Here is an 18,300-nt window from a genome sequence, read left to right as displayed (position 1 = left end):
GCGTTCAAGCACAGCCGTTACTTTGAGACTTTCAAGATTTGAAGGACTATAAAACACTTTTTGTATCACAGAGAAGCTAATTAAGCAAACAGCAGAAATCATCTGGGTTTTCATGAGATTTATACCTGTTAAATAAATACTTAAGGTACCAGTGGTGGAAAAAGTATTCAGTTCCTTTACTTAAGTAAAAGTAGTAATACCACGCCATAATTATATTGAACAAGAATTCATTTAATACGTAACTTTGCATCAGTTAGTTATATGTACAGTATGTAATTTGAAAGAAAAAGATAAATATATTGATTTCAATCATCAAAAGTCGAAGCAGAGTTGAAGCTCTTTATATATTTCGTATGCACTTAGTTACTTTACACCACAGTAAGGTATGAAATAGATTAAATTAGGATATAAGGAAGCACACAGGAACACAGGATTGTACCGTTTATTCTATTATCCCACACACAAACATAAAGACACCATCTTTCAAACACATTCTAGTACAGATAACCAAACATACTCTGCTCTTAAATTACTCTGCTACATAAAGGAAAATGTAAGTTTTCTAATACAAACGTGACAGTTGTGGAAAACTTTACCTTTTTAAGCGAAAACAGAAAATTTGTGGGGTAAAAATAAATAACTAATGGACACAAGCAAGACAGTGGTTTGATCCAAAACAGTTCAAGTCTTTTTCATTATATTTGTCCTCTCCTCTTGTTCTTATTAAAACACTGAATGACCTGATTATGAATACGCTCCATGTCTAATATGTTGATGTTAATGTGCTCAGCAACATGAACACAGGAACACGTCGCACTGCTTAACTTTCACAGATGCATTAAACATACAGTCTATCACCGTTATACATCTTTCATACCCCATTGTGTTATCGTGTACCCCAGTAACATCACATCAATAGCAGATCACATACTTCACTTTTATTTGGCCTGCGTTATGGTAGATAAGTGAGCTTAATATTAATTATCTTTAAAAAACAATAGAAAAGGATTACAAAAGGCTCCTTAGATATGATCTCAATTTCTATGGGGTCAAAACAGTCCTGCACCCTTTTTATAAGGTAAACCAAATTGTATTAGGGCAGAGTTGAAACGATCAGTTGGTTAATTGATGAGTTGACATACAGAAAATAATTCTGCATCTTTTTTTGATAATCGCTTGATCATTAAAGTCATTTTTTAAGCACAATTTAGTGGTTCCAGCTGCTCAAATGCAAATATTTGCTCTCTTTTTGAAAGCTTCAATGACACTAAACTTAAAGTTACTACGAGGAAATTTCATTTTGTGTTGATTATGGCGCTCCTTGTGGACAAAAGTGGTAGTGTTTCAGAGGACCCGATTCTCTTTAGAAAACCTCTCATTTTACTGCAGCAGGGTCTGACAGTCTGCCTCGCTCCGTCCTGGTTCTGGTTCGCCCGTGTCTCCCTTCCCTCTCGCGGGCCCAGCAATACAGCTTGGGCCTCCTGCAGCCTGGTGTCAGTGTTTGCTCCCAGTGGGGAATGGCGGATCAGCGAGGAAGATAGGCTGGCAATGAGCTCTCCTCCTCCCTTTTTCCCCTCAGGCTGCAGGTCGTAGAATCTGGGTCTGTCCGCGGCGAGCTGGATGCAGCTGGAGGCCCAGCTGGAGTCTGAGCTGAGGAGTTTCTGGTGAAACTGCATGATTTCATCAGATTTTGCACGGAATCTGACCCAGTGATGACGAGCATAAAGAATAACTATATAGAAATATTAAGTTTTCTCACTGATGGTTTGTTTAGTTATGTAGGTCATATAGAGGTATCAGTATTCAATTGAGAAAGTTTCATAACCAGTTAAAAGTTCCTCATAGTAACTTTAATATTTTTTTTGTTATATGTATGTCAACTTTTCTATTTTCTGACAAGTTATGGACTATCACGTGCCATGCCATTCCCTTTCTAATTGCACAGTACCTCATGAAGGAATTTAAATGCTGGTTCATTGTCAAGTACGAGTGATCATTCGTGGTAAAAAGACAGCGACACACAACACTGGGTTCCAGTCAAACCAGTTCTCAGAAGGCAGCTTATGACAGAAAAACTGGAAAATATGAATGTTAGAATGAAGGCAAACATCTGAGCAGCGGCCGGCGACTAAAAGGATCACACTGCAGGTAGTAAATGTGTCCACAGACCACTTCTGTATTTCAAAAATAATTCCAACAAGGAATTCAAAACCTTAAATCTAAATAGAGCAGAGTTGAAACACTCTTTTGTTGTAGAAATAAATAGTCTAACAAGACCTGAAGAATCTAAATCTAAATCTTCATAAAAAAGAAAAAATAATCTCCTTATACCTGTTGCGTAAAAATGTAAAACCCGGACATGCGACCCAACGCACTCCATATGAAACGTCTGTCATCAAGCCTCCCTGTAGTTAAACGGTGTGGTTTCTTGCACAGCTCACAGTAGTGTGGGGCCCTTGGTGGTGTAGTTCATCGCGGGGAAGTGTTTGCTGTCTACGTCCCAGTGGCCGAGGGGCTGGAGCGAGGCGGACGGGAGGCTGGGGTTCCAGTGGTTGATGTAGCTGGCCATGAGCAGAGTCAGCTCCAGTATCTGAGACAAGAAATCAGGCTTTAACTTGATGATATGATGTTTCATTTGATTCTGGGGAGCTGGAGGCCCAGAGTGGCTCACAGAAGACGTGAAAACCTGAAACGCCCCAAAACGATCCGCTTATCAAGGATGAAGTTACTCTCATTAGCTTCAACCACAGTTGTAAAATGACTGTGGGTTAAAGCTCCATTGAGGTTTCTGCACTTGAAATAAGAGAAACAACCTGTTTTCTCCATCAGCTCTCAGTGGTGAGGGTATGTAGAAACAGGAGAACGTGAATAAGTCAGGGCTCAATTTTCCTTGCTTATCGTCAGAGCTCCTTGATACGACTTCAACACCTTGAACATTCGATCCATCTACCCACATTTCCTTTACGCCTCCGCTGCTGGTGGCTGGCCGTTTTGACACAGCCCTGTCAGATGAAGTCCACCACCCCTCCTTCAACACCAACTGTTATTCAGTGGTGCAATATTGGTTGGGACTGATGATCTACGAGCCCAGTAGGTTCGGAGAGATGGCCCCCTTTACAGTCTGCCTGAAGGTAACAGCTCGTAGGCACTACATAGGTGATGTGATGCCTCTCTAATAAAGTACTCATGACACTTACCTTTGGTTTAGCCATCGCGAAGACCAGCTTCTCCACGCTCCTCTTCCCGACTCCAGGCTCCCTCTGCTGGCTTGTCACCACCATAAAATCATCACGGCAGCCACCGAAGGTAATCACAGACTGGTAGGAGTGTGTGACCAGCGTGTGCTGAAGAATGAAAGCATTGCCAGTGTGAAATGTGCAGCGACGTAGACATGGAACACGCTCAGATTTTATTGCTGGTACCAAAATAGAGCGTGGAATTCTTTTGGCAAATCGTTTTGGTTTCGGCTATTTTTTTGAAGAGCAAATTGAGTGTAAAGAAGCGTGACATTACATCCAGCGGCTTCTTTTGATTTTCACTTTGTTTTCGCTCTCTCTCTGACGTTCATGAAAGCGCACGAGCTGCACCGCCCGCCAGACCAAGAATGAAATGGATCTGCACGGGCCGCTGAAAATTACAGAGCCCAAGCTAACGTGGTTTCCATGTCTGTCAGGGTCAAGAATGGTAAATCGGAGGCTGGCCATTTTATTTTCCTGTGAATTTCTGGTGTTTGAAACACCACAGAATAGAAATCATTCCAGACCAGCGGGTCGGCAAAGCTCTGCAGCTGTGGCCCAGCACTGCACTTGTAAAGAGGGACGTCACTTTTTGAGCTATATTCTTCGGCACGTTCTAAAATGTTCTAGATAAACACGGATCTCTCTTTCCATGTTTTGTGTAACAACACAGGGCAGAGACAGTGTTGATGGAGGTATTTGTTTGAAACTCACCATTGCATAGTCCAGCACACACAATCCATCTTCATTGACTGCCAGCCACACCTGGCTCTGCTCAACAGGAGAGGGGGGGAGCGGCTGTGGACAGGGGAAACAAAGAGAGGTCATATTACAGGTGTGACGTAAACATTGCAGCTTCCTCTCTGGGTCTTCTTCGTTCATGAAAGCTTCATGGATGGGGCTTGTTAGGGTTCAAGCATTCATATCTAGACATCGCAGCTTGAGCGTGCTTGTTTTGACTTCAAATCAAGTACTGAATGTAACCTGCAGCCTGCATGAAGTTATACACAGTGTAACATTAAATGCAAAACAAGTAGAGAAGTTTTTTTCCTTACCTTTGCGCTGAAGAGTTTGGCTCCAAATAGGGGCCATTTGCGAGCCACAGTTAGGTATATTCTCACACACTCGGGTGCACTGCACCCACGTAGCATAGACCACTTAGTGGCCAGACGCTCAGTAAGATCCCTGAGAGGAGAAGGGGAACATCGGTTAAAGTTTTATTCTCATCTGTAGCAAACAAGAACATCCTGCAGTGTTTGCGTCTGATCAGTTCATGGCAAAATGCCATCACTATGTTTGTCAGACTTTATTTATACATCAAATTAATCTGTATGAGGACATAAGGTTCTCTGGTTCAAGATTTAAAAAAAAGAAGTGAGTATTTATTTTGACAACTGCAGTGTCTTTGTTTTACCTGAGCTGCTCTGAGCTGCAGTCCTGTTTGTAGCGTTTGGGGTAGAAGCGCTCTAAGGCCTGCAGGAGAATCAGCTGAGATTTAGGCTGAGGGGAGACAGTAGGAGAGGAGGCAGCTGGTCTCTCCAAGTCACCATGTTCAACCTGGAAGAGGGTTAGAAAGAGACAGAGCAGCAATATGCACAGTTATTAAAGATGGAAGTGTTGTGAGTTTCCAGGAGTTGAAAGACAAATACTCACTAAATAACCAAGACCACTTCAGATATTTGCAATTAAGGGACTTTTTCAACAGAGAAATAAAGCACAAAATTAACTTGGATGAAGATGGAATAATTAGAACCATAATAGGAGTTTACAACTCAAAGAAATATAGAATCATATCGACTTTATATCAACATCTGATGGAAAAATTAGGAAATACATTTTATGTAAAACTGAAATGGGAACAAGGACTTGGTGTGAATATTACAGAGGATGAATAGTTGAATATCTGGAGGACACAACAGTCTTCAACATCCTTGCGTACTTGGAGAGAACATTGTTGGAAGAATATAATCAGATTCTTTATTACTCCTCAAATTACAAACAAAAGTCTGTCTATTGTTCAACCATGCTGGAGGAAATGTGGGGCAGTAAATGTAAACCACTCCCATGTATTTTGGCTATGTCCGGAAATAGTACAGTTTTGAGGAAATGTTCATACGGTTATCACCAAAATTCTGGGCTATGATATACCCAAGTCATGTATGTTTCTTTACTTTGGTAATATGATATTGTGTTAAGAGAAGACAGGTATCTAGTGAAAATTCTGCTAGCAGCTAGTAAAAAAGCTATTACGAAGAGATGGCACAAGATAGAACCACCATCACAAGATGGATGGTTGAAAATTGTGACTGAAATGTATGATATGGAACTGCTAACTCACAGAATAAGAGCTCAAGAGGAGCGATGTCGTGAGAAATGGGACAAATGGACGATGTTTACATATGAACACCTGAATATTTCTCAGGATTTATCATGCCTTTGAGAGGACAGAGCAATCCAGATCCCTTTTTTTTTTCTTGTACGTATGTGTTCTGTCTGTGGTGAAAAGGCAAAAAATAAAGTGTAAAAAAAAGAAAGAGACAGAGGAGTTTAAAACATAGAAATCCTGGCTGAGTATTTTGAATCCTATAAATTGACATAATCTTTTCAGACCTGTGCCATGAGGGCGGCCACCTCCAGAGCCAGCTCTTTGTTCACAGGGAAGTGGCCTTGCTGAACTTCGTCGTTCAGCTGGTACGCCAGCAGGAGGCGCTCTCGGTCCGTCTCTCCTTTCACCTGAGATCTGAAACACAACCTGTGCATGCACAAATGAAAAAAAAAAAAAGTCGTCATGATTTTCCTGGTAGAGGCTGGAATCATACACACAAATTCCTGTGAAAAACACGTATCACATCACCATCTATTATTGTGTGATGCAGGTTGAGACATGTAATGAAAGATAATGAGGTAATGTGTGTTTTTGCAAAGCCCAGATGTGCCGATAGAAATCCTACCTGCTTTTGTATGTTAGACGCACTATCCGTGTCCCCTCATTTTTCCCAGGATGCAGCTCCTTGAGGGCCTGCTCCCACTTGGAAATGACATCACAGATCTGTCAAAAGGGATACAAGTCAGTCTCCAGTCAGACGAGTAGTTGTTATTGTATCTATAGCTACAGAGAAAGACATCAATCTGTTCTAAAATGCACTGCATGCTGTTCCAGCTGTTCGACAGAGTTATAAATGTGGTGCATTCACTTTCTTTGGTGGGCTGGTTAAACTTAATGGTTTCAGTTTCAGTAACCAGAATGAAAACGAAGTGGAAGCACCACTTTTATCATGATTGAGTGGAATTATATTACAGGGTAAAGCTTTGGTTTGCTGACATGTAACTACATCTAAAAATCCAAAAGTCACCAAAATGTTTGGACAAACTTAATTTGTAAAAATAATCTTTAACTACCAACTGCTGATCCCCTAAAATATTGAGTAACATGAGACAAATGATATGAATAAATGCACCACAAAAGCCTCGGTGGGGTGTAGAGGTTTTCTTCCATCCACTTATGTTCAGTGACCCAGACTCTTACCTTGGCAGACGGCTGCAGGCAGCGCTCCAGGTCTTTGCCAGACGGATCATCAGTGAAGAGTGCAAACCCAGACAGCTGAGGCTTCCTCACGCAGATCCTCTGATTCAGCGTATTGAGGAACTCTTCCACTGTGGTGGAGCCGTCAAAACCCACCACCTACATGAGAACAAAAAAAGAGGACACGTCTCATTCTCATTGATGAGGAGCACCGGAATCTAGAACCAGCCATTGTCGTCCTGCCTTTCCAGTCGAAACTGCGCCATCTATTAGCGAGAAAAGTAACCGCAGCAGCAGATTAGAACTGCAGACGCAAGAGGATTTAAGTCCAAAAACAGCCTTACATAAATAAAAAAAAATAAAAAAATGCAAGAGTCGTTTTGTTTCAAGTCCCAGTGAGATAATAAAATGTGATCCAGGAAGTCCAGTTTGAGAAATAGATCCGTGGGATCGAGGGCTCATTGGTGCCAAAACGCTTATGAAACAGGATTTTGCAACTCTGGAAAGTTACAACGAAGGCAGTGATTTTATTGTCTATCAGGATGATCTCAAAGCAAACAGTAGAAATACAGAGGTCACGTTTTAAAAAGTAATCTGATTGCATATATTTGATTAGCAAATCACTGCCAAAACTGTTTTTGTGTTTTTGGAACTGGCCGTGCAGGTGACACTAAATATTGAGGCAGCTGTTGGTTTTTGTTTTTGCCTGTATGTGGCAACATCAACATGTCTCTTCACATCTGCAGGAATAAACTGATGCTGCTGTTAGTTTCCTTCCCTCTAGGCAGAGCATGTTGGAATGTGTAGAACATAATACACATAAATTCCCTCCCTTAAAGTGAGTGAGTTGCAGAGAAATTCGCTGATTTGACGATTTGCTTCTAAAAAGAGGACAGTGTAATGGTGTCTACGAGACATCAATAAGACATGGTTATAAAGGTAGATGCAGCTTGAGTTAGGAATTGTGTTTGCATTTCAAGACAGTCACCACAAAGACAGCGTGTTGTGCTTTTGTGTTACCTGGTAGGTGTTGTTCATGAAGTGGACTGGGATGCTGAATGGCAGCGAATGGTGGTAGGGGTTCCTCAGCAGGATGGAGACGATCTCCATACGGGAGGGTTTGGCCTCCCGCTCTCCGTTCTGCACTGTTCTCTCCACAGACCTCTGACAGTACACTGCATACTTCCCCACCTCACTCCTGTGCGGGACGAAAAGGGGATGAAGATGTAAACAATGCACACAAACTGCCTCAGATCTGATTATAGTTACTTTGGACGGAGTCATGTATCCGCTACAGGCTCTGGGCACCTCACCTTGGGTCAGCATTGCGTTGCAGGTACTGTCTCAGGTACCAAAGGAAATGTTGTTGAGGAAGGAACAGAGCCACACACAGAGACAACAGCTGCCAGCACTACAGGGAGTAAAACTTTTATTAGGATCGTATTTTATGCATACTTTTTTAAAACTTGTGCCAAGAATGCAGCTTCACATTCCGAGTTAACGACACTGGATTTCTCATGGTAATGTCATCAACATTTTTTTGTTGTGTTTAACCATTTTGTGCTTCCCATGCATCGGTTTTGTCCTCCGTGTGCACCAGGCTGACCTGTGTGAGGGAGTAGTTGTGTGGCGTCCGGCGGTTGGTCTGTTTGATCAGCTGACAGTACACCTCATTTTGCAGCTCAGGGTGGGTCAGGCACACTTGCAATGCATTCTGGGCCAGAGAGGTGTGGTAGTCGACAGACGGAGACTCAACCAGCACATTGATGAAGAGCTGACAGGACTGCAGAGAAGGAAAGACTTCTGGCATTTAATTCTACTGCATTACCAGCAGGTGGAGGCAAACACACACCAGACTGCACAGTTAAACGTGAAGAAAATAAAAGTCTAGGATGGTGATGTTAATATTCAGGTCAGAAGAAATTATTTAAAAAAACAACAGAAATACATGGTATGAGGTCAGCAAATATTTTTGTCATAATTTTTTGTCGTAGCTTTTGCTTTCATCTCTGGGATTTCTCCTCTCTCATTTGTTCTCTTGTCTGAGACAGTTGAAGACAATCATTTGTCTTAAATCATAGACTGTATATAAGAAGTAGACGCAGTATGTCCATGGGTTTTTGCACCACGGTTTTGAAACCTTGAGTTTGTCATTTTGGGCGTCACCTTCTTGGTTTTTGGTCGTCGCTAGCTTGGCTTTTTGCAACCACAAAAGAGAGGGGGGAGCTAAGTACAGCCGAACGCTGAATAAGACATTTTTAGATAATCAAAATGTTAGCACTTAACTTTCATGAAGTGAAAACACACTGTGAAAGGGTTAAAGTTGTAAGAAGAGAATGTGTACAACTCCCAGATCAGACAATGCTGTGGTAGTGACCTCTCAATCACAAGGTAGCCATGCCCCTAAAGCATACCCTGCTTTATGGTAGATTTTACTCAAAATGGGACCATAATTTACTAAATGAACATCATGCATAATGAAGAAGACTTAAGAAGTCTCCATAAAATCGGACTTATTTTTGCAACCAGATGAGTCGCCCCCTTATGGCCATTAGAAAGAATGCAAGTTTAGGGCACTTCCTTTTCAGACTCTTCAGTCTTCAACCAATTTAACAGTTTTCATCAGCCTTGTCAGATTAATTAATACTTCAAAGGCAGGAAGTAAAGCGTAGACTTGAAAAGCGTGTCACCCATTCACTCTGTTTCTTTGTGTGTTTGTGACTGTTTTTTAAGGCTGGCTGCTCAAAGAGAGGGCCGATCCATTCAACTTTCTATCCCTTAGTGCAGTGACTGTAGTGGAGGGGGCTTCTGGGTGGGCACACTGAAGGGCTACAGAGTTGAAAAGAGAGGAAAAGGATCTTCCTACAAGGTCCCCGTTCTGCTCTGATCCCATTTCTCCTCCCCCATCTCGTGGCTTTCCATTGCTGCCACTCTCTGAAGGCCCTGACCTCCCATGTCTCATCTTTAAAGGGGACGCCTTTCACACTGGCTGTAAACCAGAGGAACTGTTAGCCTCAATCAGAGCAGATAATCAAGGCCATTATCTCTCTTCCACACTTTTAATGAGCTGGGGCCCTCGTCCTCGAGCCTTTGATCTGGTTTAGAGGCAGGAGGGAAGAGGGCCACGGAGCGTATCCAGGAGTGGGAGGGGATAATGGGGGGGGCAAACTGGAGTAGGACGGATGATGCCTTGAACAGACCCTCGCAGTGAGAGCCGCACAGAAAAGGAAAGATTTGGAGAAAGGGATGAAAGGAAGAGGAGAAGAGTAAATGGAAACAGAACTAGAGGGACAGAAAGAAGGGTGAGCGGTGGAGAGAGTGACCTTGAAAAGCTTGAGAGCTTCTGTCTGCAGAGCTTCAGAGGGCAGAGTGGTGAGAGGCGAACGCAGACCCTCCTTACAGAAGCTCAAGGCCTCGCTCCTCCACAAGGCAGAGTCTGGGAAAAGAAGAAGCACACACACAGTAAACCCACGCAAACACATGCACACACACACAAACAAGATAGAGTTTCAAAGCCGTAATGACTCAACAGCTGACAGTTATTCACACACAGCGCTCCAGTCGTAAACACAGTCTGCAGAGTGGATTAAGGCCGTCAGACACAGTGGATCAAAATAACATGTAGCATGCTACTGAGTAAATTTGTATCCACTTATAGAGAGACTTTGCAAGACTTCAGCCTTTCAGTCAATTCTACCGTGAGTGTGACAAACCAGTCAGTCCACTCCAGTGTTGTCAACAAAGAATGAGCAGTGTCACCGGACAAAAACAAGTAACTTTGATATGTAACTAGAGTGTAAAGTATCATATTAAATTGAAAAATCTCTTCTTTGTAATGCTCAACACCAAAGGCAGTACATTTGAAGTCAAATATATTTTCAACCACTTCTTTTTAACACTAATAATAATGCAGTTACTAATTTACTTTACAGTTACTCTTTGCTGTAGAACAGGGATTTTCTCACCTGGGTCTCCCTCTGCATCAAGGAGTTTACCAATGAGCTGCTCGTACTCTGTGCCCACTTTGAAATATGCACAGCTGCCCGCTGCCACAGTCAGGTGATACAGCCATGTATCCTGTGTAGAAACATGTGCAAACACAAATGAATGAATCCCAAATCTGAGGATAAACATAAAAACATTTATCAATTACATGAATATGTCACATTACCTTCTCCTGCTTGGTGCCAATGAGCATGTAAGTTGGACTCTGGTCTCTTGGTTGGACCACCAGGGTGCAGTGGGAGGAGAGGAAACCTCGACTGCCTGCCTCGTAGTCCTCATCTGAATCACAGGAACGATCCACTTCCTTTACAGAGGCCTCCCGCATCTGCAGCTGACCCAGAGGCAACTGAGAGAAAAGAAGTAAATCAGCAAACAAGGAGCCAAACAAAAGATGATGATGACTAGTTTAAGTTAATCATAGACAAAAGACAACATTAAAAGCAGGCGAGGGCATGTTAGGAGAAGGGAGTCTTGTAAACCTTGTCTTCCTGATTACGATAGTAGTAGAAGACCTTTCCAACCAGGGAACACCACACCAGCTTAGAGTGCCCATGTTTGACCTGAAACAAGAAGACAATGGTGTAGAAACGTTTCAGGACAAATTCCAAGACTATCTGGTTGTTGTTTCTTTTAAAACGTAGCAAGACTATACTTTGTATTCTTTGTTTTTTAAAAGTTTGACAGATGTCAGTCAGAGAATTTCTACAACTGACCAGCAGATGTCCCAAGAGTCTGCAGGTAAGTTTGCAAATCATTATTTTATTTTTGTTCACAGTAAAGAGACGACTAACTTCTGTCAAATGTTAACGGTCCTTCCGCGCTGTGATTCTGCTGCTGCTGCTGCTGATAATTACACATTACTTTCTGCGACAGACTTATTTCAGAGACTTTTAGAAATGTGAATGGAGCAATGATTTCACTGAAGGATGCCGTCGACACAAAGCCAGCTGTGCATCCCTTAAATAGGGGTCACCGGGGTTAACAGCCCCTGTCTGGACTGAGATCACGTCATAACTTGCAGATCAAAGACGACGCTCAGGAAGGGATTTGGCATTTGGTGAGAGGACACGGCTGTCAGTCATCAGTCAGAGAGCCATCACGCACACCTGTCAGATGTTTAAGTGTTTTAACTCCACCAACAGACGACGGGTCTTGGCTAAGGAAAGGTAAAGAATAGAGGAGGGTTTGAAGGGAAGGAGCTCTCAAGCATTCCAGCAGCTCGGCCACAATGCCGTGTCCCAACGTGAAGGAGGTTTTTAAGAATCTGCTTCAAGTGCTCCGTCAAACCCTCCCCACCCCAGTGGATCTACATCTGTCTGAAAGAGGACGTTTAGCCTGAAATTTCTGACATCCTCTTCGGGGGGAAAGCCTGGATTATCTATACCTCTTGCATCTATGCAATGGAAGCGGGGTAGGGGTGTAAGGCTACTTCACATACAAGTTAAAAATCTGTTAACACAAAAAGTTTAATTACTTCTATAGGACTGTTTGTGTGACTCCAGATGTCATAGAAACTTGAGCTGAAACAATTAATAAATTAGTGAAACAATATTGATTATCTATTAATTGTTTAAGTAATCTATTTGTTCCAGCTTGACTATTTTCCCCTCTTTTTAAGTTTTCTAAAAAATTGAAATGTATCAATTAACAGAAGAAAAATCATCAGATTATAAAATGAATCATTAGTTGAAGGCCTAATAAAATATTAAAGTATTGAGCGTTATACTCCTGTAAAGTAATAACTATGGAGGTTTTGTTTGTTGTATTTGCTAAATTTCATGAATATTTAATACTATACAGAAATACTTTCTTACTGAGAGATGGGTGAGAAGATTAATACCATACTAATACTTTACCAGCTGTTTAAGTCTTAATGCTAAGATACGCTAATTGTCTCCTAGCCATAAAGCTTCACATTTAGCTGACAGACATAAGAAGTATTGATGTAGTCAAGTTAGCAAAAATAAGTTTTCAGGTTTATTTAACTGATCTACCACTTCTGTCTCCTGACCTTTGTAAGCCAACCCCTCACGGTGGGCTTGCTGGTGGTCTCCACAGTAACCGGGCTGCTGGCCTGGACTTTGAGGATGTTCTGCAGGACCCTGATCCACTCCTCCAGGATGTTGGGTGAGTCGGCAGTCAGATAGAAGGTCTTCTTCTCTGTAATCAGCTGATTAGACGAAAAGGGAAGAAATATAGGAAAAATGCTCAGCCGAGCCCGACTGAGATAGCATCATCGTGTCAGAGGAGATCAGAATCAGCTGTCGAAGAGCCAGGAAAGCATTCCAGACCAATGCTATACCTGACGTAATTTTAAGCTGCTTCTCTGGTATGCAGCAGTAACACTCTATGGTGATGCAGTGCTATAATAAGAGAGTGTGTGTGTAGCTGCATCTGCCCTCTAACAACTGTTTATCTAATTTTCTTTCAAGTCCAGGTTTCGAATTGTGAAAAATGTGCTACCATTTTAATTCCTTACATAGCCTGTTGAAGGAAATAGTCACAGTGTACAGCGTAAGTAATACTCTCCTTCTTACACAAAGTGAAGCACTGTTTGAATCCTTGTTTCAATGTTTACCACTCACTTGAAATGTCTGCGCTCCCTCTCCACGAACTATACGGCAGGACGAGTTCAGCTCAATCTGACCCTGAGGTTTCCTGATCACGTCACTCTGAAAAAAAAAACACACAAGAATCTTCATTTCTGTCAAAAACTGTAATCAGAAATGCCATCACAAAGTTTTACTGCGGTAACGTACATCTTTTTTTTTAATCTAGACTGACAACCCTGCTAGTGATGAGGTGTTAAGACGGTGCTCGTGCTTTCGACTGCAGCCGTCTTGCACGCAAACTTTTGAAATATTCATGCAATGTTTTCTGTGCAGACAGCAAAACCTTAGAAGGAAGCAGGCGGGCAGGCTCTCACTCACAGGAGATTTGTAGTAGAGGATCTCTCCATTCCTCAGGATGAACCAGCGGCGTTTCCAGGCTTTCACCTGACTGCCCATCTTCAGCAGGTACCCCGACTTCTCCAGCATCTCCTACAGACACAAACAGCACAGGAGTCATTTAAACACAACTGACTGCTCATACAGGATTTGACTAATTCTTTATCATTACATTTTGTCTGTAGAGACTATAAAAAAGCAGGACTCCACTCACAGGCCCGGTGCTCTCACAGGAATAGGAGGAGGTTCGCTGGACTTTATGTTCCGGTTCGGAGTAGTCACTGTCCAGGGAGTAGGCGTCAGGAGGAATGGCATAATCACTCTCTGAGCTGATGGAGGACATGGACACACCTGGGAAAAGCAGTTGATTGAGAGCCAGCAAGCAACAGGAGGTTCAAGGCAGAAGGCTCTTAAATGGGAAACCCAGACTCTGAGATCACTCTTAGATCTCATCAGTACATTGTGTTCAATGCATTCAAGCAGGTATTTTGCATTGAGTGGTGAATATCTGTAGCCACTGAGTGTTTTCCCTTACGCTGCATCACCTACTTCTACTTTAGTTAATGATTTCTAGCGTATCTTGGTACTTTCCGTACTTACAATGCAGCTTCTCACAGCTGCACACCATTCTGGTGAGCAGACAAGCCGCTGCCTTGTCACGCTGTATTTCTCTCTGTATTATTTGCTAACTGTTGGGGCAGAATGGTGCTCCTCCTGACATTTATCATAAATAATTTTTTTAGTGTTGCTGTACATTGACAACCCTAAGTATTACAGTCCATGCTCAATACTCTGGTCCTACCTTTAGGCTGTTAAAACACGGGATCCAAAATTCATGGACTATCTTAAACTTGTGTTGTCAGCAAGTTTGTCCTGAGATTATGTCATTTTAGATGTACATGGTTTTTACTGTCCTGTCTGCGCCGTGTAATCTTCACCTCTCTTGACGGCACGCGGGCTCCCCGGGACGCTGCCCTTCTTGTCCGGGAACAGGGTCGAGGTCCGTAAACTGGCCAGAGAGCTGCTGTCGTCCTCTGACCCAGAGTCGTCATCAGGAAGAGGTACACTGCTGATCTGAGTGGCTTTCTAAAAAAAAAAAAAAAAAAACATTTGAAAAGAGTAGTGTAAAATAAAACACCACTTCATTTAATGGCAGTTCAAATGATAACTAGTTGATGTTTAGCTGACAAGCTGCATCAAAAGTGAAGCACAATAATAAGAAGTAAACTTTCACTCACCCCTTTCAGTGTGGTATAGACTGGTACATTGATATTCTTATAGATCAACTGGGGGAACGGACCTGCCGCTGGGTATTGGGGTAAGTTGGAACCTGCAAACATACACAGGAAGACAATTTAGAATTTATTTGACTCAATGTTTATTTAATTATGGACATGTAGATGGAGGGCCAATGCAACATTTATATCATTTAGATTATGCCACTTTTACTTAACAGCTAACATGCTGTAACAGTAGCACAAGGACTCAAGAGTGATAAAGTCTGTAAACTCACTGTCTAAATATCTATAAGTAACATTAGCCACCATGAGGTTATTATGGTTTGTAGCGAATGGATTTGAACTATGGTGCATACGGTTTGTTCTTTTATAGGTGACATTGTCTTGTTTTCATTTAGCAACATAAGCTAGCCACATCCATCGCTATATAAGCCTTCATATATACATACACAAAGTACATGATAAATGATACATGATCTTTCATATATAATTTGAGCCAAGACCATATGCTTCTCAAGAACTGGTCCATGATATTCATTCTGCCAGAGATCTAAATGCTCAAACAACACATGCACCTTAAGGCGCAAACATGAGAGAAAGCTGAATACGCTGAGTAAGCTTTGACTTCATCCACAACAGCCACTTGGCAGTCAGCTTCATCTCCCTGGAAGTCAGGAATTTCTATAGTCGTAGTGCTGTCAAACCTCGCTGTCTGCATCCTGACTAAATGGATGATGTCGGGACAGAAAGCAAAGCAGTAATTACACCCAGACCACGTCCTTTCATCTCAGCTGATTAAAAAGCAACCACTCTAAACCTCACCGCTGTTACGCTCTTCCTCGGCTCTTTAAAAAAGAAGAGGGAAGAGCAGCTCACACCTGTACAGGTGTGTGGAGCCCGTGAGCCAGAGGAAGTGACATCAAAGGCGGCAATGACAGATCCAAACCAAGCACACAGCTCCACAGCAGCTTTAGCAGAATGACATGTCACCTCACAGTAATGACTCGTCCTCTACACCACCCAGGCTCATGCAGACAGACAGGCACACACAAAGGGTTAGACGCTGCCGCTGTCTTCCTCTCTCCATCATATAAATGGATGTAGAAGAAAAGCGGATAGTAAAGAAGGAGAGGATGGCTAGTTTTCTACAGGGGGCTCACCTCGTCCGGGGCCCCTGGCTCCAGGACTGGCCTCTGATACTCTCATTCCTGACTTTGCCACAGCGTAGATCCGACTCTCCTGCAGAGAGAACAAAGTCAGGAATATTCTTCTTCACTCCACTCAAACATTCATTATAAACACCTTCAGACAGTACAACAAGTTGGCATTGAGCTCTTTGCTGTTCACATTATTAAATGAATAGTTTGACATTTTCGGGAATTTTTTTTTTTTTGCCAAGAGTTTGATGAAGTTACACCGCTAGCAGTTGGTTAGCTTAGCTTAGCACGATGGGAAATAGGGAAATAGCTAGCCTGATTTGGCAACTGGTCCAAAAAATAGTCACATAAATAGCCCACCATAAAATGTTGGTTTTACACTTCAGTTTATGTGCAAATTAAACACACCAGATATAACATGTAAATTATGATTTTAGCTAACTGTTTCCCTCTGTTTCCATTCTTTGTGTTAAGCTACGCTAACCAACTGCTCGTGGTAGCTTCATGTTTACCATACAGATATGAGATTGGTATCATCTCTTATCTAATTCTCCGCAAGAAAACAAATAAGTGTAGTCTATAAGTCTATTCCTCCAATAGTTTTAAAGAGTCCTGGGCTTAGGTAAGTAATTGAAACAAAAAGATGATGGATCCAATAGAATTGCTCATGCTTGTAGGTAGGACTTTAACAGCATAAAATAAGAGAGGAAGCAGGAGTTGACTACAAAATACCAGTCTCTCATACCCATGAAGGGAAGCGGTGTAATGGGGGCGTTGGTGGTGGATCTAGCTGCTCCAGTTCTTCTGGGAGTCCCACAAAGGAGACTCCATTCCGGCATGGCTCCTCTGACCCCGACCCCTCCACCACGCCGTCCATGCTGTCAGAAAGCCCATCGTCAATGTCTGTTTCTTCCACAACCTGAGAGAAGGGCAAGGTGCCGGTGCCTGTGCTCTTGAGGGTGGAGGACGTGGAGGATGGGGTCATAATGTCGATGTTGACGTTGAGGTGGTGGAGTCTGTCCAGGCTGGGCTGTGGCTGGCTGTAATGCTTCTTGACCAGCTGGATGCTGTCTCTGGGGGTGAGCGGAGTCCGTACTTTGGGGAGCGTCATGCTGGTGCCTGACTGGTGAACTGGAGGATTCGGGAAGGGGTTGTTGGTGGAGGGGGAGCGCGACAGGTGCGGGCTTTTGGGTGTTATCCTGAGCGACGACTCCAAGGAGCTTGGTCCGTGGGCCATCTCGTAGGCTGAGGAGGAAGAAGAGGAGGAAGAGGACGAGTGAAGGCACTGGGAGCGGAACTTGCTGCTGAGCTCATCGGAGGAGTTGTCTCTGTCAGAGCACCCTGACAGACCCTCTGGACCCACTGGGAGCTCTGGTCCACCTATGGAAACTGGGCTGCTGGGACTCTCCCTGCTCCGACCCTGAGAGAGAACATCATGGGCTCCAATGTCTCCGAGACAAATCCCCTTACTGGACTGTTCAGGAGCCCTTTTCACATCTGAGGAGACAAATTATTAACAATTGAGGTAGCCTTCACACCACATAGGAACTGATGTCCAAGGAAAACTTAATTTTCTAATTCCAACTTCACTTCTTTGCTGTAATTTTAAGTAACTTCAGTAAATCCAAGCTGCACTCCTCCACAAAGGAGCTTCAAACTTTTAAAGAGACACTTTTATGCTTACATTTGGTAGGTGAATATTTATTAAATATAAATGAAATAGATTTTTTGGCTGGAGCATTACTTTATGCAGCAGACTGTGATAATGATGGCAAAAGTTATTTTGGAAAGTAAACATTATATAAGGATTGGGACACAATTTTCCATTACCTACAGATAAAAAGCATGCCATTAGACTATGGATTGAAATAACAAGTGTGTTAAAATGCTATATAATTTCTTTACTTTGAAAACAATGAACCGCATTTTTGCTTAGCAGTACATTTAATAAAAAAGCAGAATTTTCCCCCCAGATGTTGCCACAGGATTGCCACTTTATTTCAATTTCTTTAAGTTTGCCACTTATCAAAACTAATGACAAACATGACAAAAGTTCTAATTCACAATAAACAAATCAAAATATAACCTAATAATGTATATAATGTAATATAAACACACTATCCCAATAGTTTTGAAAATAATGGTTGCAGACTGGATGAGGCTAACAATCCGTCCATCATTGCCGGTTCTGTT

The 18,300-nt window shown here is 42.5% G+C and overlaps 1 protein-coding gene across 1 annotated transcript in view; it reads right to left on the bottom strand.

Annotated features, from left to right (window-relative positions):
• Positions 1 to 428: 428 nt before the first annotated feature.
• Positions 429 to 18,300, bottom strand: part of plekhh1 (pleckstrin homology domain containing, family H (with MyTH4 domain) member 1) — a 28,494-nt gene continuing 10,622 nt past the window's right edge. Inside the window, exons 8-30 of the mRNA XM_068721813.1 lie at positions 16,853 to 17,604; positions 16,111 to 16,189; positions 14,951 to 15,042; positions 14,651 to 14,798; positions 13,927 to 14,063; positions 13,695 to 13,805; positions 13,350 to 13,436; positions 12,776 to 12,934; positions 11,244 to 11,324; positions 10,931 to 11,110; positions 10,725 to 10,836; positions 10,083 to 10,195; positions 8,366 to 8,542; positions 8,073 to 8,170; positions 7,780 to 7,957; positions 6,763 to 6,918; positions 6,188 to 6,285; positions 5,847 to 5,988; positions 4,651 to 4,793; positions 4,292 to 4,421; positions 3,951 to 4,034; positions 3,198 to 3,344; positions 429 to 2,590 (exon numbers count right to left, since the gene is read on the bottom strand). Coding sequence (XP_068577914.1) covers positions 2,438 to 2,590; positions 3,198 to 3,344; positions 3,951 to 4,034; positions 4,292 to 4,421; positions 4,651 to 4,793; positions 5,847 to 5,988; positions 6,188 to 6,285; positions 6,763 to 6,918; positions 7,780 to 7,957; positions 8,073 to 8,170; positions 8,366 to 8,542; positions 10,083 to 10,195; positions 10,725 to 10,836; positions 10,931 to 11,110; positions 11,244 to 11,324; positions 12,776 to 12,934; positions 13,350 to 13,436; positions 13,695 to 13,805; positions 13,927 to 14,063; positions 14,651 to 14,798; positions 14,951 to 15,042; positions 16,111 to 16,189; positions 16,853 to 17,604 — 3,557 coding nt within the window. The 3' untranslated portion in view covers positions 429 to 2,437. The remainder of the gene's footprint in view (positions 2,591 to 3,197; positions 3,345 to 3,950; positions 4,035 to 4,291; positions 4,422 to 4,650; positions 4,794 to 5,846; positions 5,989 to 6,187; positions 6,286 to 6,762; positions 6,919 to 7,779; positions 7,958 to 8,072; positions 8,171 to 8,365; positions 8,543 to 10,082; positions 10,196 to 10,724; positions 10,837 to 10,930; positions 11,111 to 11,243; positions 11,325 to 12,775; positions 12,935 to 13,349; positions 13,437 to 13,694; positions 13,806 to 13,926; positions 14,064 to 14,650; positions 14,799 to 14,950; positions 15,043 to 16,110; positions 16,190 to 16,852; positions 17,605 to 18,300) is intronic.

The sequence above is a fragment of the Cebidichthys violaceus genome, unplaced genomic scaffold (genome assembly GCF_023349555.1).
Source record: "Cebidichthys violaceus isolate CVI_PGR_0920_01 unplaced genomic scaffold, fCebVio1.0.p SCAF_28, whole genome shotgun sequence".
Taxonomy (NCBI): Eukaryota; Metazoa; Chordata; class Actinopteri; order Perciformes; family Stichaeidae; genus Cebidichthys; species Cebidichthys violaceus.
The sequence above is the reverse complement of the archived record's forward strand: the minus strand, read 5'-3'. Positions and strand labels throughout refer to the sequence as shown.